Source organism: Phodopus roborovskii, unplaced genomic scaffold, assembly GCF_943737965.1.
Source record: "Phodopus roborovskii unplaced genomic scaffold, PHOROB, whole genome shotgun sequence".
NCBI classification, from domain to species: Eukaryota; Metazoa; Chordata; class Mammalia; order Rodentia; family Cricetidae; genus Phodopus; species Phodopus roborovskii.
In genome coordinates this window covers 6,355,317-6,378,052 of record NW_026126611.1, presented here as the reverse complement: position 1 = coordinate 6,378,052, position 22,736 = coordinate 6,355,317, and the positions used below count along the sequence as shown (strand labels likewise).

General features: G+C 48.5%; 1 protein-coding gene across 1 annotated transcript in view; it reads left to right on the top strand.

The window, feature by feature from the left end:
• The first annotated feature begins 1,106 nt into the window (after positions 1-1,106).
• Fndc1 (fibronectin type III domain containing 1) overlaps positions 1,107-22,736 on the top strand; it is a 69,972-nt gene continuing 48,342 nt past the window's right edge. The window contains exons 1-4 of the mRNA XM_051206148.1: positions 1,107-1,356; positions 17,296-17,490; positions 20,629-20,715; positions 21,353-21,421. Coding sequence (XP_051062105.1) covers positions 1,257-1,356; positions 17,296-17,490; positions 20,629-20,715; positions 21,353-21,421 — 451 coding nt within the window. The 5' untranslated portion in view covers positions 1,107-1,256. The remainder of the gene's footprint in view (positions 1,357-17,295; positions 17,491-20,628; positions 20,716-21,352; positions 21,422-22,736) is intronic.

Here is a 22,736-nt window from a genome sequence, read left to right as displayed (position 1 = left end):
CAGCGTGCCTCTAGCTGGCGTGTGTGTGTGTGTGTGTGTGTGTGTGTGTGTGTGTGTGTGTGTGAGAGAGAGAGAGAGAGAGAGAGAGAGAGAGAGAGAGAGAGAGAGACCTAGAAGGGGTGAGGCAAGAGTGTGTTGACAGTAGAATGTTCCCACACTCTAAAGAGGGGATCGATGGAAAGCCTTCCTTGGAGAACCTGGAGACTTCACTGCAGGCTGCAGTTTAGACAGGAGGCGCCAGCCCGGGCTCAGCGTGTGGATGTCGTGTTTTTGTCAACTTGTTTCAGAGTAAGATTCCGAGGCCTACAGCCGTCGTTCCACACTTTGTTTAACGGGCCTTGCTTCCTGCAGAATGAAACAACCCCAACCAAGTTCGGGGCTGCCACGTCGGCGAGCCCATTCCAGGTTCTGTTGCCTCGCAGCCCTATCTAGGTTTGCGGAGAGCAGCGCTCCGCTCCCCAGCGTGCATCTTTGTCGCCTCTAGGGGCGCCCCTGTTCCGCTTGTGTCTCAGCCGGGAGTGGACCAATTCCCAGGCAGTTATCCCGCACAGCGGGACCCCAAGGCAGTGTTTAAATGACGGAGAGGGAGGTCAAACGAGTTCTTGGCCGGGCTTACGCGGCTTGCTTAAAGCCTGCTTCCGTTTCAACTGGAATCACGCGCTCCAGCGAAATGACAGCCAGCGGCAGCCCTGTCTAGCACAGTTCAGCACGCTCTGGCTGCGCGAGGGTACTACGAGCCCGCAGACCACTGCCGTGTGCAGAGAAGGGGAAGGGTCCTGGCTTGGCCCCCGAAGTTAAAACCACACAGAGGGGTTAAGGGGTCCAGGGTAGATAAAGTTCACGTCCCGTCTTGGCACCGCCTTGGTTGCAAATCAGTGGATCACTTTCCGGGCCAGGAAGTAGAAGAATTAGACAAGAGAGGGACTTTCTTGTCACTTTTTTTTTTCTGGTCTATTCCACAGAACCCGAGTGGGGTTCCAGAACTCCTGGGTCACCCACCGGGCGTCCCCGCCCGCCTTGTGGGGGCCCTGCCGCGAGCGCGCCGGCAGGGGGCGCCCGAGCGTGTCTAAAAGGCGCGGCGGGCAGCGGGTGGCTTCAGTGGCGGCCGTGCGTGGCCAGGAGCGATCACCGAGGGGCTGCAGCGCTGCGCGCACAGGACACCGGTCGCCCGGCGGCGGGCACCCGACGGCGTTGCCCCTGCGCCCCCCTCACTCCGGCCCGCGCCCTGTCCGGTACCCGCGCATCCCGGGCTCCCGATGGCCCCCGAGGCCGGGGCGTCCCCGCGCCCGCTGCCCTGGGCGGCGCTGCTGCTCCTGGCCGTGCTGCTCCCAGTGGCCTCCTCTGCGGGGCCCCCAGGTACGCACACGCCGGACTCCGCGGTCTTTTTCTCTCCCTGCCCGCTTGCCACTCTGGGGACCACTGCCCAACTCTGACTCTGTGTTGCCTGTGTCCCCGTCGTGTCACGAACTTGTGCATCCTCGTGGGTCGAGTCAGGACGCGCTGGGTGTGGGTACTGGGCGCTCTGTGTGTGGGAGATGGCCTTGGGGACACCTACAGAGAACTGGGGTGCTTTAACCCGCGTCCTACAATCCGAGGACTGGAACTTGTCTGGGTGCTCTGGAGTTCCAGGCAAAGGGAAGGGAAAGTGACTTTGGGCATCGCGCAGTGGTAGGAGGTGGGCGGGGGAACACTTTCTTTGGTCAGACTCTCCCTGGGGGTGTGGGTGGTCGTCCTTCTGTCCTCTTGTTCACCTGTCTCGAGGTAGGGTAAGGTGACTGGGGAGCCCAGAGAGAAGCAGAGGCAGGACTGTGCTCCAGGACCAGAGCATAAGGCTTGGGAACTTTGCATCTGGAAGAAGACATTGAGATAGGAATCCGGACAGCCAGGGAGTCCTGGAGAACTTAACCCTCTGCTAAGCTCAGGCTGCAGCCTGGGTAGACACTTGCTTTCCAAGCACAGGCTTAGGCGGTGCTCAGATTTCTTTCGTGTTTTAACAGAGAGAGAGAGAGAGAGAGAGAGAGAGAGAGAGAGAGAGAGAGAGAGAGAGAGAGAGACTTGTAGTGGGCTTTTATTCCTATGTCCGTGGTGTCTTGGTTTCCACCTCCGCGCATGCATTTCCATAGAAGTATGGCTTTTATTTATGTCATCAATTTGTAGAAACCTAAGAAACAGACATTTTTTTTTCTCTCCCATCAAGGCTGCAAAAAAAAATAATTTTTTTAAAAGTTTCTTTGTTAACTGCATTGCTCTGCCCACCAGGATAAAGGGAAACGGTGCTCTGTGACCTCTTTGGTAGCACTATCATGCATATTACTTGGTGACATTGTATGCCATATACTCTGATGCTGAGTTGTTCCTTTTTCATAAAAGGGTCATAAAGGCAGCATGGGTCTTTTCTCTCCTGTTCATGACCTTAAGGCAAGTATTCATTTCATATTTTATACAATGTCTGACAGAGTAAACCGATTCTAGCCTTCCAACTCCTCCTCCACCCATGGTTTCCCTCTAAGTTTTTTGGGTGTTGAAAGAGTTTTTGTTACAGAAAGCAATGGGAACTATGTGGTGGGTCCAGCCTCCCTCCTTTCCGATTCCGGTCACCTGCAGGATGGGTTCTGCTTGTGAATGTGGGAAGGCAGGGCTGTTGCGATTCTGCAAGGTTCTGCAGTGTTGCTGGCCACTCTTTCTTATGCACTCTGCTCTGCAAATCACTGCACTGTGGAATGTTGGAACTGGAAGGCTTGTTGGCACGTCTCTCTACTGTGTTGACGTGGGGTTTGCAGTAAAATGATGACCAGACTAGAAATGGACAAAGAAGACAAGCACATTTCAGAGTGCCTATTTACCATACTTAAGTTCAATTAGCGAAGGAAAAGAAGTGTGCATAGCGGCCCGGAGATGGCTCCTGTGCTGGGGAGAAATCACGAAGCAGCATGTAATTTATTCCGTGGGCTCCTTGAGGAGCCTTCCTGTCTGTCTTGCCATTCACAGATGCAGCAGCTGCCTGGATTTGTGTCTGATGGGGAAGGCCATGGGCAGACTTAATTCATGCTTCCCGTAAGGGGCTGCTATCAGCCCCATCCCTTCTCTTTTGGGTCCAGCATCTCTGTAAGGCAAATTACCCAGAGCTATGCTGACAGTAGCAGACTATTTACAGCACTACAGGGGGTTTCCTTGCAGCACACACGGAAGGTCCCAGTGGGCCCTGAGAATTAGGATTGATTAAAATGAAATAAAGTAAACAAGCAAGCAAGTGATGCCCCTCCCCCCCACTGTACCCACTACTACAATAGGCTACCATGCAAACACTAAAATAATGGGGGGGGGTTGCTTTCCAGTCTGCAGGACACACATTTTCCTGGAACCATGCATGCATTTACAGAGGACATCCAGGGATGGCCAGGGCTGATTTCTATTTAAAGCTAAAGATCTTTTCACTAAATCCTCGAGGTCAAATGTATTCTCAAAGTAATAGGAGGCCTCTCTTTGCCTCTTTTCTGTGTTGATGTTCACATGGGTGGTACAAAAGCTTGTCGGTGTAATAAATGGTGGCTGATAATAAGGCAAGACAGGGATACTGAAAATACTAGCAGGGCTGAATTTTTCGGGCCTTTGTACAGAGAGAGAGAGAGAGAGAGAGAGAGAGAGAGAGAGAGAGAGGCCAGTTTAAATAAAGAATGTCCTTGTTATCATTTTTTAGTAAAAGTATTAACTCACCCCAAGGAGAAACACCTGTGTGACTCCAATTTAGTAGCTGGGTGCCTGTGGAAACCAGAACAAAAACATTGGATCCCCTGGAACTGGAGCTACCTACCGATGGTTGTAAGCCACCATGTGGGAGCTGAGAACCAAGCCAGAGTCCCTCACAAGAGCAATAATCTCTCTTAGAAGCCGAGCCATCCCTCCAGCTCCATGGCTATTTATTGTACTTTTTTTTTCTCTTCTGGCTTTTCAGTCTTTCAGTCTTATTTTGGGGGGGGCCCTCCATCCAGCTCCTAAATAAATTGCACAGTCTTATTATTACTTATAAATGCCTGGCCTTATGGTTTTTTTCTTTGTTTGTTTTTGTTTTTGTTTTTTGAAAGCTTTCTCTGTATTGCTTTGGAGCCTGTCTTGGAATTAGCTCTGTTGACCAGACTGGCCTTGAACTCACAGAGATCTGCCTGTCTCTGCCTCCTGAGTGCTGGGATTAAAGGTATGGGCCACTAACACCCAGCCACTTTTCTTATATTATCCCACCTACCTTTTGCCTCTGGGATTTCCCTGTTTTCTTACTTCTGTAGAGGTTCCCATTACTCCATGGCTTGCTGTATAGCTGAGTAACTGAGTGGCTGGGTGGCTGAGTGGCTGAGTGGCTGGGTGGCCGGGTGGCCGGGTGGCTGAGTGGCCGTGGCCGGGTGGCCCGGTGTCTGGGTGGCTGTGTGGCTGGGTAGCTGTGGCTGGGTGGCTGAGTGGCTGGGTGGCCGGGTATCTGTGTGGCTGGGTGTCTGGGTGGCTGGGTGGCCGGGTGGCTGAGTGGCTGAGTGCCTGGGTGTCTGGGTGGCTGTATGGCTGTGTGGCTGGGTGGCCGTGGCCGGGTGGCCCGGTGTCTGGGTGGCTGTGTGGCTGGGTAGCTGTGGCTGGGTGGCTGGGTGGCCGGGTGTCTGTGTGTCTGTGTGGCTGAGTGGCTGAGTGGCTGGGTGTCTGGGTGTCTGGGTGGCTGAGTGGCCATGTGGCTGGGTGGCTGAGTGGCTGGGTGTCTGGGTGGCTGGGTGTCTGGGTGGCTGAGTGGCCATGTGGCTGGGTGGCTGAGTGGCTGAGTGCCTGGGTGTCTGGGTGGCTGGGTGGCTGAGTGGCTGGGTGGCCGGGTGGCTGAGTGGCTGAGTGCCTGGGTGTCTGGGTGGCTGAGTGGCTGAGTGGCTGGGTGGCCGGGTGGCTGAGTGGCTGAGTGCCTGGGTGTCTGGGTGGCTGTATGGCTGTGTGGCTGTGTGGCTGGGTGGCCGTGGCCGGGTGGCCCGGTGTCTGGGTGGCTGTGTGGCTGGGTAGCTGTGGCTGGGTGGCTGAGTGGCTGGGTGGCTGGGTGTCTGTGTGGCTGGGTGGCTGAGTGGCTGAGTGGCTGGGTAGCTGTGGCTGGGTGGCTGGGTGGCTGGGTGTCTGGGTGGCTGGGTGTCTGGGTGGCTGAGTGGCTGGGTGTCTGGGTGGCTGAGTGGCTGGGTGTCTGGGTGGCTGGGTGTCTGGGTGGCTGAGTGGCTGGGTGTCTGGGTGGCTGAGTAGCTGGGTGTCTGGGTGGCTGAGTGGCTGGGTGTCTGGGTGGCCGGGTGTCTGGGTGGCTGGGTGTCTGGGTGGCTGAGTGGCTGGGTGTCTGGGTGGCTGAGTGGCTGGCCCCTCATGCCCTCCTCTCCTTGTTTCTCCTTTTTATCCTCTCTGCCCCCCAGCCCTGCCTATCCTCGCTCCTGCCTCCCTATTGGCCGTTCAGCTCTTTATTAGACCATCAGGTGTTTTAGACAGGCAAAGAATCCCAGCTTCACAGAGTTAAACAAACATAGCATAAACAAAAGTCACACACCTTAAAATAAAATTCTCTCACAGTTACTAAAAAAAAATGAATTGGTAAGTGCGTATCTTATTATTTTTGTCTGTCACTGTGGATCAAACACAGGGCCTTATATGCATGCTAGGCAAACACTGCACTGAGTTACATCCCCATTATAAACTAACTTTTAATCTAGTATATATCCTAGTACCATAGGGAAAGATAAAGGATACCCTAGTCATGCTTAAGTTTTATGGGAATTTTGTAAGTTTAAGGGTAGAAAGGAATCCAGAGGCCACAGAGTTTCAGGGGTCCTGGGATACACAGCTGAATGGAACTTAGTGGACAGGATGGTGGTTCAGAGTCAACACCACCGTGACTTCTCTCCTGGCTTTTAGCAGTCCATCTTCATTTGCAGATAGACCTGGTCAGTAAGATGTTTAGAAGCCTTGGAAACTTTCCCTTGACCCAGCCTGCTCTAGCTCTCCGGTGTTTTTTTTCCAAGCCCATCTTTCCAAGAGGGAGACCCCTGGTGTTTTAGCTTGTGCTTTGGAGCCCAGCAGATGGATGGACAGTACCACTCATTTTAGTGAGCACATAATGCATTACTGTGACATTAAAAGGTGTTGTGGGATTGCAGAATGACAAATTTATGTCCCTAGCTATCACTAGAGGGTTCCCCAAGCTACCAACATGTCCTATCTGACTTAAGTCATGATGGCCCCATTCCTTGTCGACAGGAGGGAAGGGTTTCTGTGAGGAATGACCGCACCTCTCCTGGCTTAAAGCGGCAGGAATTTATTATCATAAAGTATTTGAGGCCAGGAGGTCAGAATGGGTCCGGTGGGGCTAAAATACGGGGCTGTGTTCCCTTGGGAGACATATGGCATGATTGTTTTACTTCCTTTTCAAGCTACAGTGTGCCCGCCTTCTTTGGCTCTGGGGATTTAGGAGAAGAGTTTGGGAGCCACTACTCCCCTATGGGATGTGAATGAATAACCTAGACACAAACTTCCCCAGCAACACTCCCTATGCTCCCAGAGGCTGACTGGGGATGGGACTTCAGCTTCAGAATTCACATAGAACCTCCCTGTGGAATTTCAGGGCTGTCTTAGGTTGAAATTAAAATTCTGCTGTCGGGAGCTTATGTTTAGAAAACATGGGGTGGTTATTTAAAGCTATAAACGTGGAAGAGAAGACGGAATTGGCCTGCTGTGTACTTGTGAATGGGTAGGATACCGAGCAGACCGGCCTCAGTGCCTTGGCGAGAGCAGGTGGTTGGGGAGACGGGCAACTGTGGCTGTTGTTGCCCGTACATCTTAGTTAATAAGTGCTCCTTCGAGTATTTGGGACAATTGGTTAGTCACATTAACCAGCATCCAAGAAGCCCTTCCTTCCCCTTTAAGACTTACTTGGCTTTTTATCCCTGGATCCAGAGCTCGGCCGCGCTTCCTCTCTGTGGCCCATAGAGGGCGCTCCCGGCCTTTCCCAGGTGGTCCCATCTTCCATGGACTTCTTTAAAAGGGATGCATTTATTGGCAGCTGGACAGAGTGGGGGGGGGGAGGGGAGACAGAGAGATAGAGAGAGAGAGAGAGAGAGAGACAGACAGACACACACACACAGAGACAGATACACACACACAGAGACAGACACACAGAGAGACAGACATACACACACAGAGACAGAGAGATAGAGAGAGACACACAAAGAGAGAGAGAAAGAGAGAGAGAGAGAATGAGCACAAGCATCCAGGTATCTGTCTTAATGCATTGCTTTTTGTTTGTTTGTTTTTCGTTTTGTTTGTTTGTTTGCCGCTCATTGGAGCATCCTTGACATATTAAGTTGGGAAGGCCAAATTACTCATTAATGGTCAACATGACTGTGCATTAACAATTGCCAATTAAATATTAATAAAAAGGGGATTTGAAGTCTAAGACTAAAGCTGGAGTTTGCAACCTTTAGCTGTTGGGGTAGCCTTGGTACCTTTGTAGGCTCAGGTTAAAGTTGAAGCAGGCGGACCACGAGGAAGAATAAGGAACATGGGGGGTGGAGTCATGGTCTTTGTAACTGTTCTCTCTCTCTCTGTCTCTCCCCCCTTCCCCCGTCTCCCTCCTCTCTCTCTTCCAGCCTCAAGCTTCACTTTTGTGTGTAGGGAGAGTATTGCAAGTTATTCTAATTATAATACTCAGAACATATCATATATCATGCTACACTTAAAAGTAAGAGTAACAACCTATGGTGGTTTGAAAGAAAAGGGTCCCCTGAAGGGAATGTCTAATAGGAGGTGTGACCTTGTTAGAATAGGTGTGGTCTTGGAGGAAGTGTGTCATTGTGGAGGCGGGCTTTGAGGGCTCATACATGCTCAAGCCACATCGAGGGAGACTGACCACTTGCTGTCACCTGCAAGGTGTAGGACTCTCACTTACCTCTATATCTGCCTGGTACCACCATGTTCCATCATGATGATGCTGGACTGAACCTCTAAGTATGAGCCACCCCAATGAAATGTTTTCCTTCCTAAGAATGTCCATAGTCATGGTGTCTCTTCACAGCAGTAGAAACACTAAGACACAGCCTAACTGGAGAGCTGTGAATGCTGATTTAAAAACAAACAAAACAGCATTGTAGGTTCTCTACTGTGGCATCAGAACAAGCAATAAAACACAAGCTACAGACATGAATTTCACCCTTGTGGTGTAGATAGACTTTTCTATTTCCTTTTCATAACTGGATCTTCTTACACTTAGTCTCCGTGGTCACGGTGTAAACCTGGTGATACTCATCTTCCTGTGGGAGCTGTGCTACAAGCTGTTAACTTGAGCTGTTCTCCCCAAGGCGTAATCTAGTACATACTTGTCGTAGGATTTGGACTCAAATCTTAGAAACCCTACAATCCTCCCCTGCAGGCTACCTGAGGTTGCGTGTCTGGGAATTAACGTATAAGCGTGAATGTCGGCATTTCTGAGCTGCTCTCATGGCTGGTTAGTTTTTAACTGTCACTTAAACACAACACAGAATCACCTGGCAAGAGTCTGATGTGGGATTATTTAGATTGGGCTGGCCTATGGACATGTCTGTGGGGACCACTCTGGTTGTTAATTGATATGGGAAGACCCAGCCCATTGTGAGTGGCAGCGGGCCCTAAACTGTATAAGAAAGCCAGCTGGAAGCAAGCCAACAAGCATGCTCTCCTTCATCCCTTCCTTGCTACTGATGCTATGTCTCCCCTACATTCCTGCTGCCTCCGCTTCCCTATACCACACACTGTAAACTGGAGTTGTAAGCTGAAGAGATGACCCCAGAACAGCGCCCTCTGTGGGTCTCTTCAGCTGTGGTTAGCTGCCAAGGAATGGTTCCATCAAACTGGTATGCAGAGCTCAAGTAGGGCTTCCCTGAAGAAGCAGGTGCTGTGATCCTGGTCCCTATTACAAAATGGACCAGGGGCTTGGCTATAAACAAGGTCCTTCTTCAACGGGGCTTGTAGACTTGTCCCATTGAGACCCGTGCTTGTGTGTCTAAGCCCTCCTTAACCCTCCATGCTTAAACTCCGCATACTCACAGTCAGCACACACGTGCACCGCGAACATGCTTTCTACCTGTAGAAACTTTGAAAGCATGCTCTATGGTCTCTCCCTCTCTTCCTTTCTCTCTCTCCCTCCCTCTCCCTCTCTCTCTGTCTCTATCCTACCTCCCCATAATACTTGTCTGGCTTCTCTTGTTAGTGTTTTGCCTTGTTTCCCAGGCTGGCCCTAAGACCAAAGATGGCTTTGAATTTCTGACCCTTCTGCCTCCACATGCTGGGGTTACAAGCATGCACCACTGTTCTTTGTTAACGTGGCCCTGGAGATTGAACTCGAGGCTCCATGTGCACCAGGCTAGTACTGACCATCGGAGCCCCACCCCAAGCCCCTGCCTGGCACATAGTCTAAGGGAATTTTCCAGGGAGCTTTCAGAGCTATCTGAATGGTGACCGAGGACACAGGAATGCCTGAGTGTTTAACATAGTTAGACAATGACTTTCGCATTTTGGAGAAAGAAGTGAATTTTGAGAGAGAGAGAGAGAAAGAGAGAGAGAGAGAGAGTTTTGGCTGGCATGTCAAGCAGTTTGTAGTGGGCTGAGTATGAGTTGTACCAGCAAACAATAGCAACTCTTTAACAAACCATTTCTTGGTTGCAAATTGAATTTGAAGAATGTGCAAAAGATTCCATGAAAACCTGGACAGTCCTGATGTCCGGTGAGCCTGTGGCCCCATCATCAGGAGGCATGGCACTGTGCTGGGGCCACAGATTCTCAGCATTCTCTCTGCCAGTGGCAATGTCTTCTTGCGGTTGTTACAAGGACAGTATCCACTGTCCCTCCCAATGTATCTTTCTAATACATTCCAGAAAGCTAACGTGTAGACGGGGTGGGCAGGATCTTATTTCCCTCCAAACAGTAGCATTTGTTTATGCTAGTTTCTAAACAAACCGTCTAAGAGCTTTAAAATTCTAAACCATAACGATCACATTTTGCCAGTGCAGTTGGTTGAATTTGCACTCATTTCTGGTTTCGTTGTTCTGGGGACAGATGCACTCAAGTCAATGGCATTCTGGTAAAAGGACTGACACTGTCAAGATGTTATTTCCAGAGCAAACCCGTAGAATCAACAGGGGCAAGCTGAAGTGAAAGCAGTTCTCACGTATAAGTCAGAAGTGATTTTATGTAGCGAAGCCACAACAACAGTGTGGCTAACCCCAAATCCTTTGTGCTATCAGCGGATAAACAAAAGAGGGGACTGTTTATCCCTTCATTTGTAAACTTGGGATCGGAGAGTCCTGGACTGGCTCTGTGGTTCAGTGAGGCCAACGGGGCCCAGGGTCACCCGGTGTTTCCATTCTGTCATTTGCTGTCCTTGTCACTCGTCACTTCCCGTTGCTGGATGGGCGCTGCCTGTCTGGGGGTGATGTCTGGCATCCCAGGGGGTGAGAGAGGACATGAGCACCTTAGGGCCCTTTAAGTTGCTTTTCCACAAATGGCAGAACTTTCTCTCGACAGGTCATGGGCCAGACTCACCTGTGAGTACATCCTAGCTGCAAGGAAAGCGGAGAGCGAGGGCTGTCACATGCTTAGCTTTCTAGCTCTCTGGCAGGTAAAAGCAAGGGACAGAGAAGTGGAACACGGCCTTGGGGTGGCCCATAGGCAGTGTTCCTCATGGCCGCTTCAGATTCCATCGAGCTGCTAAACTGTTATAAATCACTTCGGAAACTTCAATAGGACTGATAAAAATCCAACAGGAAACATCTTCAGAGATAAGGCAGGCTTATCTTAAGAGTGTCCTTTGGCACATCACCAGTCTCTATTGACTTAGGAGTTTGATTTTGTCATTTGATGCTTTTTTTTTTCTTAAAAAAAAAAAAAGAAAGAGAATTACTTGGTAATTTCTTAGTCATTATTATTGTTATTATTATTTTAAATTTTGAAACAGGACATCCTAGGCTGGCTTGGAACTATGTGGTTCAGGATGACCTGAACTATTTCAAATCAAAGATCTATTTTATTTGTGGGTATCTGCATGCTAGTATGTACACGTGTGTGTAAGTGCATATGCAGAGGCCAGAAGAAGACATTGATTGGCTGTCTTGGAACTGGAGTTATAGGTGTCTGTTTGTTCATTACTTGGGTGCTGGGATCTGGACATAGGTTCCCAGGATTTTACAAGTGCTCACAACCACCCAGCCACCTCTCCAGCCTGGATTTGTCTTTTTATTGCTCCATTTTGTGTTTCTCTGCTTTCTAGCCCTTTCCCCTGTTACAGAGGATGGGAGAAGCAGGAAGACGAGGGGAGGGCATACCGGGAAGAGAGAGCCTCGCTGATTGAATGTGCATTCTTGCCACTCAGCTTCCCTTGGATACAAAGCAAGGCTACTCTGTGCCATTGCTATCTGTAAGAATCGGCTAACCCCAGGGAGTGTGCACATGTGTGATTGTGAGACAGCATCTTCATCGTGCAGATAGTCCTGCATGGAGATTGGGGCTCCTGCTCTGGACCACTCCCAACAGTAATATGTGGTGGCTTGTATGTGACCAGCTTGAGTGCAGCACACACATAGATCTCCTGGTGACATGGTGTTGGGTGTTCCTACAGCCAAGTATGAACCTACTGAGGTGGCCCACCTTTCACAGAGATGGGTGCAGACCCGTGGTGCTCATACAATAAGGGCAGCAGAGTGGGCTCCGGCAAACTCTAAGTCAGGGTTAGCAATCGAGATTTGGATAGTGTTACCATTTGGCTTCTTGGGGCCTAGAAAGAAAAAAAAATCTGATTCACAATTGTATTCAGAGTCTGCTCGAAGCTGTCATGAGCGCCCTGGCATGCATGCATGCAGGGGGATGAAGCCTTCTGCTCTGAATAAAGTGATGCTTTGTTATCAAAAGGCTGGCTGGGGGGACTGCCACAGAGAATTCAAGTGGAGCTGAAGTGGGGCCTGAGGGTCCAGCGTGCTTCTGTGTGCATCAGTGAGCGCTAACGGCAGCCTGGGATGCTGCCCAGGATGCCGCGGCCCCAGATGCTGCAGCCCCTGATGCTTCGGCCACTGGCTGGGGCAGCCCAGGTCATTCCCGGCATCTCAAGCTGGCACTCGGTTGTGTATGTGCTTTCAATGCACACATGTGGCAGAACACAGTGATGCCGGAAAGCAGAATCCAGCTAGTTAGCACTGTGTGGAAGGAACATGATTGGCTTCTGAGGGCCATGAACCAGGAAGCGGTCTGAACTCCCAGGCTGTTGCCTTGGCTGTCTGTGTCCTTGCAGGGGACCCAGGACATCTGCTCATCTTGATGTTTCTCTTTCAAACATACGGCGTGGCTTCCCTGTGGTGGGGTCGGATTTTTTTTCTGAGTGAAGCTTTTTCAACTCCGTGTGGTGTTTCATGTATTTGTTTGTTTTGGGTTTTTTGAGGCAGGGTCTTGCTATGTAGCCCTAGCTGTTCTGGAACTCTGTAGACCTGGCTGGCCTCTAACACACAGAGATCGGCCTGCCTCTCTCTTTGCAGTGCTGGGATTAAAGGCGTGCACCACCACCACTTGGCTTTGTATGCATGTATGTATGCATGCATGCATGTATGTATGTATGTATGTATGTATGTATTTTGGGTTTTTCCAAACAGGGTCTCACGATGTAACCCTGGCTGGCCTTGAACTCACAGAAATCCACTTGCCTCTTCCTCCCAAGTGCTGGGATTAAAGGGGCATGCCACCATGCCAAGCTCCCCGTGGTGTTTTATGAGGGCATACTTCACATCCCCAGAGTCAGAGCCCCAGAGAACCAACGTCATCGGTGGTAAGGCCCTCTTGTGGAGCCTTGAGGTTGAGAAACTTCAGAAGAGGAACCAGGGTTGTCCTTTAACAGGCAGATTGTGTCTGCCTGGCTGGCAACCCACACCCTCTCTACCCCCTACTCTGCCCCCCCATCTCTGTTAACGTATAGAGCCCAGGTCAAAGTATCTGGGTTTCTTGGGAAGGGAGGGATGTCTGGAGTGGAATGTGATAAATGGGCTGATCTATACATCCCCTATCACAGGTGGTGAGTTGCGCCAACTTCTCTGTTCTTTAGTTCTCATCCCTTGTCTTTCCTCGTGGGCCCACGCTCACAGAGGCATCTCTGTGCTGCAAAGGGTCAAAGGACGCTGGGAGGTCGTCTGGGTCAGCAACAAGAAGATCTCTCCTCGGGTCAAGGTAGAGGTTGCTGAATAGCCATGAGTGGGCCTGCTCTGGCCTACTGACCCGTGTGTGTGGTATGTGTGTGTGTGCGCGCGCGCATGTGCGCGCGTGCCACCACACAGTTTTTAAGAGTGGAATTAATTGCTATATGCATAAAATCGAGATATTTAACCCAAAACTAAGATTTCTGTCTTGGAGCTGGTAGGATAGTTCAGTGGGTAAAGGTGCCGCCACAAAGCCTGACCTGAATCCAATCCTACGAGTTGGAAGGAGAGAAAGGACTCCTGCAAATTGCTCTTTGACCTTGACACATGCCCCATGGCTTGTATGTGCCTGTCTCTCCCCCGCCCCAAATAAATAAAGTGCAGAGTTGAAATGATTTCTGTCCTCCTAGGAAAGGGTCCCTGAGAACCTGCCACTATGGAGCTTGAGGTCTGTGTTGTCAACACATGTCTGAAGCTAGACTGTGACCTCGAATCCACACATGCCCTTTGCTACACCTTCCTGACCCTTGTAGGCATTTGGTAGGAGACAGCTGGGTTGATGTGATTATCACACATACCTTCACCCATTGCCTGGGCGTGGTTAATGATGGATGCTGAGATGCATCAGAGCAGGAAGGCAGAGAGGGGCCCAGCCAGCAGCTCGGCCATGCCCACCCCGGAATGGACACTGTAGATCTTGGCCAGGCTGGCCCTAAGGATTTAGCTCTGGCTTGGGTTTAAGGCTGTGCATTAACTCTGGGGATTCTCTGAGGTCTGTTCTCGGAAACTGAAGACTTCCCAAGGACAGTCATTGTAGGAGTGCCATCGGAATCTAGAATTTGCCTCGACCAGTGACAGTTTGATACTTGAACCACACTGGCTCCCAGGGTCTTCTCTTTGATGTTTGAAGCCAACAGTCCTCTTGGGAAAGCCTTGAGGTTTGGGATGTGAGGACTAAGGACCATTCCTAAATGAGCACGTGGACATCTTGTGGCAGCTGAGGTACAGAAGTATGGCACTGGGTGGCTACCTGAAAAATGATCAGAATGGTGTTTTGCTATTTAGTAACTGGCAAAATGTTCTCAAGTCTAGACAAAATCTACTGGCACCAAATACTGGCATGGTTTTGCTGGAGCCCTGGCTGGCTAGCGTTGGCTGCTTCGGGATGAAGTACCAGCCTGGGAATGCGGGAAAGGCAGGTTTCAGACAGAAAATTCTTCTAATTTAACCCTGAATCCTTTCCTCCAGCTGAAGCTTAAGAGCACTTCCTCACTTAGCAAGCCTCGGAGATGAAAAGTAGCTTGTTAGGATCCCATCTGTCTGTCTCCACCCCCCCCCCATTACACACCCAAAAAATAATGACATTTGAGTTTGTCTGTTTGCTAAGAGACAGAGCTCCTGGGACAGATGGCCATCAAAGCTTACCAGTGCCCTCCCAGGAGAAATGTATAGGAAATGATTTTTTTTTTTAAAAAGCTCTGTGCTCCAACTGCCTGTTGGGGACAGATGAAGAGCCTGGCCTGTAGCCCCAGTTACTTGGGAGGCTGAGGCAGGAGACTGGGATCAAGGCCTGCCTGAGCTACAGGATGTTAGGACGAACCTGTGTGCAAATGTGTGTGTGTGTGTGTGTGTGTGTGTGTGTGTGTGTATACATATGTATCACATATTGCAAATATAATTCAGTAGTAGAGTTCCTGTCTGTAGTTGTTTTTTTAATACTTCTTTTAAATCTTTTTATTCTTTATTCTTTGGTCTTTTGGGGGTCTTGCCACCCAACTCCCAAATAAATCACACATGGATACTTATTTTTCTTATAAATGCCAGACCTTAATTTGGCTTGTGTCCTGCCAGCTTTTCTTAAATTATCCTGACTACTTTTTGCCTCTGGGCTCTTTTCTTTTCTTCCGTCCCTATATCTTACTTTACTCTTAACTCTGTGGCTGGCGCTGCGGGGCTGCGGGGCTGCGGGGCTGCGGGGCTGCGGGGGGCTGCAGGGGGCTGCGGGGCTGTCCTCTAGTGTCCTCTCCTTGTTCTCTTTCTCCGCTCAGATTTCTCTCCCTATTTATCCTCTCCGCCTGCCATCCCCACCTATCCTTGCTTTTGGCCGTTCAGCTCTTTATTAGACCATCAGGTGTTTTAGAAGGCCAAGAATCACAGCTTCACAGAGTTAAAGAAATGCAGCATAAACAAAAGCAACACATCTTTACATCATCAAACAAATGTTCCAGAGCGTAAACAAATGTAACACACCTGAAAATAATATTCTCCAACACTTGCCAGGATGTGCAGACCCTAGATTCGATCCCTGGTGCCATAAATAAATGCATATTTAAATAAATAAACAAATAAGGGCCTCTGTGTGGTAGTTCAGCAGCGTCATGCTATCAGAACACTCCTGTTTCTAAGTTGACTCTCTGATATTTTATAAGAGCGACAAGAAGTTGATTAACACAGAGGCACGACAGGGGAATAAAGTGAGCATCTATAGACAACTCTCCTTTCTAGGTGGCAACGATGAAGTGGCTGGTTTCTCCTGCCCAGGAAGAAGCTGACATTCTGTCCCTATGGTTCGAAGATGGTTTACCTGTGACTTCTCCCTCATGGTGCTTCGGGAGCTTCATATGCGGAGTTGGAAGGGGTCCTCTGTGGGTTGTGGTCAGTGAACATCATCTAACATCTTGTTTTTTGTTCCCAGAGTGAACATCCTTCCTCTAATGATTCAAAAGGAGGCAAATCCATCTCTTTACTCATGTTGTGAATTCTCCCAACATGCTTTCCTCCAGAGGCAGTGGGGGCAGTGTTCTGTGGGTGGATGAGTGGTGAATGTTACAGTCACGTGTGTTCTGTTCAGAGGTTTCACTGGTATCAACATCACATGCTAACCCATGTGTGTGTCCTCATGAAAACATCTTCCCCTTCCTCTATGAGATTCCAAGTGCACTTCTTAAAATGTTATTAAAATTAAGCCCCCCCCCCACGACTTGGTTACTTTTTATTTTTAGTCTTTTCTGAAAGTGCCTCATATTACTGAATAGGCAGTCAATTTATTATCCTAATTAACTGAAAATTGGCTTGGCTGTTGCAATTGCTATGTGAATATCTAGCACATGTTACCACAATCTTGCACTCCAGCTCCAGTTAAGCAGGGAACTGAGAGATTTTGTTGGGTAAAATGTTATGTATTAGCTTGGCAATTTTGGAAATGAAGGAAATTTTAAGACCTCATCATTGAAGATGCAATGGTACTTTTAACAATTATTTTATGTGTATAACTGTTTTGTTTGCATTTATGCAAGTGCACCATGCTCATGCCATGCCTGTGGAGGCCGGAAGTGGGTGCTCGATCCTTTGGAACTGGGGCTATAGATGACCATGTACCACGTGGGTGCTGGGAACCTACATTTGTCCTCTGCAAGAGCAGCCATGTTCGTAAGCACTGAGCCATCTCTCCATCTTCACGATGGTCCCTCTTAACACTCTATTAATTTTTTTTTCTTCAGGGAAAACATAGAACAATTTAAAAATAAAGTATACATAGATAAAATCAGAGTCTTACACACCCTTTAACCCATTCTGACCGTGGTTCGTTTTCTTTGTGGAAACGAACAATATTGTCTCCTCACTTTGAGTATGTGGATGTTCTTCCTAACCCTGGCCATAACGCCTTCTTCGAGGTGTTCCAAAGCTTAAGGCATGTTAAGTTTGTTCAACTTAACATACAGGACACCAGGAACATACGTCGTGGACAACTGCTTCTGGAGAATGTATAAAATTACTTGTTTGTTTTGCTTGCTCTAGCATGTCTGCACAATCAAGGCAAGGAAGGCCTAGGGTTTGTTTTGACTTTCTTCCCGTTTGGTTTAAATTTACCACCCACAGTTATCCAAACAGCAGAACCCCATGTAGGATTGCCGTGTTTGTTCCGATGCAGTGCTGTGATGATGTGCAAACATGACTGCACTCAAGTCTTTAGGATCAGACAGGTCAAGCGGCACTTAAATTCTTATGTAAATGACGCTTGCTAACAATATCAGGGAGCGTTCAAAGGATTATTCTCGCAGTCTGCCATGCTGTAAAGTTCACAGTTTCACTGTTTGTATAGTTGAGCACCCACTGAAGCCAAGGCATGTGAAACTGCTGTCCACTAAAATGGGCCTGAAGGTCACATGGGACCCACCCAAAGATGCTACCAGTAGACCCGTGGAGCATTACAACATTGCCTATGGGAAGTCACTGAAAAGTCTTAAGTACATCAAGGTGAACGCGGAGACAAACTCCTTCCTTATTGAGGACGTGGGTAAGTGACACGCTCTTCACGGCTCACTGTGGGTCAGCATTTACAGCTATGTTCTTAGGATTAATTGTCTGCAAGATGGGGTGTGGCTGGCCCTGGCTAACAGGGATTCTCTGGAAAATGGGAAGCCTAATTCTGAGACTCATTATAAAGTTATTCTGAGGGTTCTTGCCCTCACACTCAACTCAAGCATTCCTAACCTCAAAACGAAATAGAAGGTTTATTTATTTATTTACTAATTATATATTTATTTTGGTCTTGTGGAAACCTGACTATTAGATGGTCTAATAGCCTAATGTGAGCATTTCCCATTCATCAGCCATTTAATAATCAAGCAAAGCTGACCCCCGAACAACTTTGCTTTGAATGGTGTGGGTCTGCTCATATGTGGATTGGTGGGGGGGGGGGATTTGTGACATTTGGGGAAAATTGCTGAAGAGCTGCAAAGCCTCCCCATATCATGAAAAGGTTGGGTGAGTCACAATGTGTAAAATATGTAAACAGCTCTGCATTACCACGTGCTTCTGTGACGTAATGTACGGATCTGTTTGAAGTTAGCATTTATCAATTACACAAGCAAACGACCTCACGTGGCACCTGTCTCAGCCTTAACTGTCAGCCCAGCACAACCTAGACTCTTTAAGAGGAGAAGCCATGCTACCATCTAGAGTACAGCCTCAACTGAGAAACTGCCAAGATCATGCCGGCCTGTAGGCATGCCTACCAGAGACTGTCTTGGGTTTTAACTGGTAAGGGAAGGCCCAGCCCACAGTGGGCAGCAACATCCCTAGGCAGTTGAGCCATGGAAAAAAGCCAAGCCCTGCAAAGTGAGCCAGCCAGCAGCATTTGCCCAGAGTCTCTGCTTTGAGTGCCTGGTTGAGTTCCTGCTCCAATAGCCCTCGATGATGGAGTATGACCTTTACGTGCTTTGGGTCAGAGTGTGTCATCGCAGCAACAGAAATGATGCTAGAACAGACTTTCCTTGTCTTTGAGAGATGTATAAACAAAGGCTGCAGCATTAAATCATGACTGCAGAAAACAAGCTCCAACGATGTCACCCACCCTTGCCTGTGAGAGGTCCATCTCCCTGGTAAATCATGCATCTCAGTTAAAAAAAAAAAAGTTATAACTGATTTACCATTAATTCAATATGATCCATATGATATGGGCATAGGTATTACTTGACTCCCGTTGTCCACATGGCTCCCAGGCAGCAGCAAGTTCTCAGTAGCTAAGATTTTGGGAGGGTCAGAGTTTTTATTTGCAGGTTTTGACCTGCGAGTGGCTGGGGCCCCTAGCTCCCAAGTTGCCCAACGTCTAACTGTATCATGTCCTGGCAAAGTCACATAGGAGATCAGGCATGAGGAGAGTATAACCTTTGCTGAAACCAAAACTTTATTTTCAGTTGATTGTGGAAGCTGGGGACACTTTAAGTCTTGCCTCAGTGGGCTTGTCTTACAGGGAGAGCTCTAGCGAGACTGGGTTCTGACTTTGGGATGCTGCCTCTGAACCGTCCTTTCTCCTGCTAAAATTTCTACCATCATGTTAGGTTACAACTTTGAGATTGAGCACAAGGATGCCCCTGAGCCGGCTGGAGAACACCAGCCTCCTTCATGCCATGTTAGAGCCTGGCATGAACTCTAGACTGCCCCTGGCTATGTCTCTGGACTTACTCCTCACCTTCTGCTGGGGACCACTGCATTCTTTGGGTAACTGAACAGAAAATGTGTAAAACAGACCGCTTCCCTTCTGCCCACCTCCATCTAAACACACAGTCCTCTGAAGCCCTGTGGCTCCCACCCCCAGTCCAGCTGTGAGGTTAAGCGTAGATGCTATCAGGCCAAAGGCATGAGCAGGGCCATATTTGCTTAAATGCTGGGTTGTTGTGATTGCTGTGGAGAAGAAAAACACATGATAAAAAGCTGTACCACCCACTACACGGTCTCCCAAGTAAATCACGAGTTAACTGGAAGGGAGTCAGAGACATGTGGCCTCCACTGCTGGGGAATTCAGATGAGTCCAGAGTGCAGAAAGCCTGGCAAAGCATAATTCTGTATCCTGTTGGGGCCTGGAACATTTTCCCATTGGCTCGGCAGGTTGTGCCAGACCCTAAATGCCACCAGCTTCTGCCACAGAGAGACAGAAGTCAGGCTTGAGCAAAGCAGGTGTCCCAGATGGTCTTGATCTTCTGGCTCAAGGACTGAATGAGGTTTTGTTTAGAAGAATGGCCCCCGACATTGAGAAATGCCGTGACTGCTCGTGTTTTCAACATGGCAGACACCCCTCTCCAGCCCTTCATTTCTGCCCATGCTCTGTAGGGAATTGCCCCCCTGTTACCTGTCAAGACACAATCATCCATTTGAGGAAAACTGGTGTTGTTTAGTTTGGTTCTGAACACTCTAAAGTCCGGGATGTGTCCTTTTTGATTCTGACCCTATCGGTTTCCTTTTGAATCCCAGCAGCTTCAGGGGTTCAGCCACAGAGACCTCTGCTACTTGCCTTGACCCTGAGACCAAAGTAAAAAGGCAAAACCTAATTATTTCAAGATTAGCATTTTCAGAATTCCGGGAAATATTTTTTTAGCCTTTTTTTTTTTTTTTTTTTTTTTTTTGAGCAGTCAAAAACCACAGGCAGACATAGCCTGGGGAACATTTTACTGTGCAAAAGAAAAATTCCATGAAGCTTTATGTGGAGCAACAAAGATTTTATGAGTTTCATTGATAATTATTTATTATTATTTTCTCCTTGGATCTTTCCATTTGAAGCTTCCATGGGCAGTGCTAGCAATTTGTGACACTGTGTTTGGATACCATGTGGTCAGTGAGTCCCAATTCCTCTCCTGAGTTCACATTAAAAACCTCACATTTTCTGTCATCAGTGGCGTAGGAATCCAGGTTGGTTACACTTGCCTGCACCTTGTACTAAATGAAGCTGATGCTCTTAGGGTCAGCCATGTTTCTCCTGCCTGGGGGAGAAAGTTAGCGATTTTTAATAAAACCGAAGAGAAAGCTACTGTTGGGCTTGCTACTGTATTTGGCCTTTTATATTTGGTTATAAGTGGTGTAAGTGAGGTGGTTAATGAATGAAGTGTGTGTTTCTGGAGGCTTGAGACAGTGGTTTGATGCGAACCGTGTGTTTCAGAGCCAGGGGTGGTGTACTTTGTGCTGGTTACTGCAGAGAACCACAGTGGAGTGAGCCGCCCCGTTTACAGAGCCGAGAGCCCACCCGGTAAGTCTGACCTGTAACGGGAGGCTAGGCTTTGCTGATTAGACTGGGGAGCCTCTCTCCTTGCTTCTTCACACCAATAAGGACAGGAAGAATTGTTGGACTGGTGAGGTGGCTCTGTGGGTAAAGCCACATGCCACCAAGGCTGACACCCTGAGTTTGATCCCCAGAGCCCTCCCAGTGGGAAAGTGATAACCGACTTCTGTAAGTTGTGCTCTGATCCACACATGCACGGCATGGATCAATCAATAAACAGAACTTAAAAGTTAAAATTTGAATGACTAAACGATCCCTGAACAATCACGAACATGTAGGCTTGTATGGCAAGATCAAACACAGAAAATTAGGAGAGAGGGGTCTTTTGTGTGTGTGGTTTTGGTTTTGGTTTTGGTTCCCCCCACCCCTGTTTTGGAAATAGTTTTGGTGCAGCTTATAAACATTTTGCCTGGTGTTTTCCACCATGGCTCAACTAGCCGTGTGCAGACCCTACAGCTCATTGCGTTGTCCCTAAAGCTTAGGTATGGCGTTGTTCACAGCCTGAGCACACCCTTCTGAAAGACCATTTGACTAGGATGCTCTGAACTTCTGAGAAGCCCGCAGACCTTGTTTCTAACTACCCAGTTGCATTTCCCCAATCTAGGAGGTGAATGGATCAAGAGTGATGGTTTTCCCATTAAGGGTCCGGGACCATTTAATGAGACCGCCACAGGTACTTTGTGCTCACTTGGCTCTTGTCTTCACTGAAGCCACATCTCCCAAGAGGGTTGGGCTTCTGTCACACACATGTGCTCACAAGCCTTCATCTTGTCCCCATCGCTAAACTAATGCACATGCTGGTGGCCCAGACCGCAGCTGCTGTTGTTTGTGGCTTCCTGTGCCTTCCCGTCCCCATGTGGGCAGCGTCTGTGTTTACATCCAGAGATTGTCACCTGCTGACAAGCAAATGTGGTGGCTGAGATGGTAGAACTGTCCCAGGTAGAAATTTCATAGCCTTTCATCTGTGAACAGTGTAATTGACCGAGACCCTTAAAGACGATGGCTCCCATCGGCCACTGTGTGTCCTCAAGTCCTGTACTTCTCTTGGAATCCTCTGGAATATTTTGTGATTTGCCAGATCCCTGCCTTCCATCTCTGCCCCATATTTGCGTATGTGTGTGCCACCGTGTAGACATTGGTGTTGTCTGATCATATCGTTTCACTTACTGACAGAAGAGTAGCTATTTCTTACGAGCTGTTACTTGATGGCATTTAATTGATGGTAACAACAACAAAAATGCACAAGAATGCCACTATTTCAGAATGTGGTTGGGTCATAACCCAAATGCAAGGGGCAAAGAGCTATGCTCTATTTTTGTGCACCATGTGTTGAAGCCCATTGACCTGGTGGTGTTTTTCAGAGAAAGGTGAGTATATGTTAAAACCAATGACTACGATAGGCTTCTCAAATCAGTATTTCTGGGGCAGACGGTTGTCAGAGTCTTTTATCCAAAACAATGAGCTAAAGAAGCTGGCTAGTGGGGAGGCAATGTGCTCTACTCTCAGGTGTGCTGGGCTTGGGGAAACTATGGGCTGCTGCCGGGAAAACATTTTGTAGCCGAGTGGAGTTGAAGGGCTGGAAGAGGGAATAGGAGTTAGATATGATTTTGGAAGTCATTCTACAGAGTGAGAATTGAATTATACAGAGAGTATTGGAGTGGAGAGGATTGGGAGAGAGAAGAAAAGGGACCAGGGTTTAAATTTAGCACACACTGGCAATAGAGAAAGTTCCTTTATCTGCAGGGAGCATGTTCCTAGCAGAACCTGAACTCACAGATTCTACTTTCCCCTCTGTTTACATATCTACTGCCATTTAGAAATTGGAAGTTAAGTACAATAAGTCTTTAACACTAACTATAATAAATAAAAAAGTTTTAACCATGCACAATAACAGTAACATGAACGTGGCTGCCCTCTCCCACACCTCTTAGAGTAACTTGCTGTATTGTATTTATTCTTCTTCTCAGGGTAGGAATACGAGCTGATAC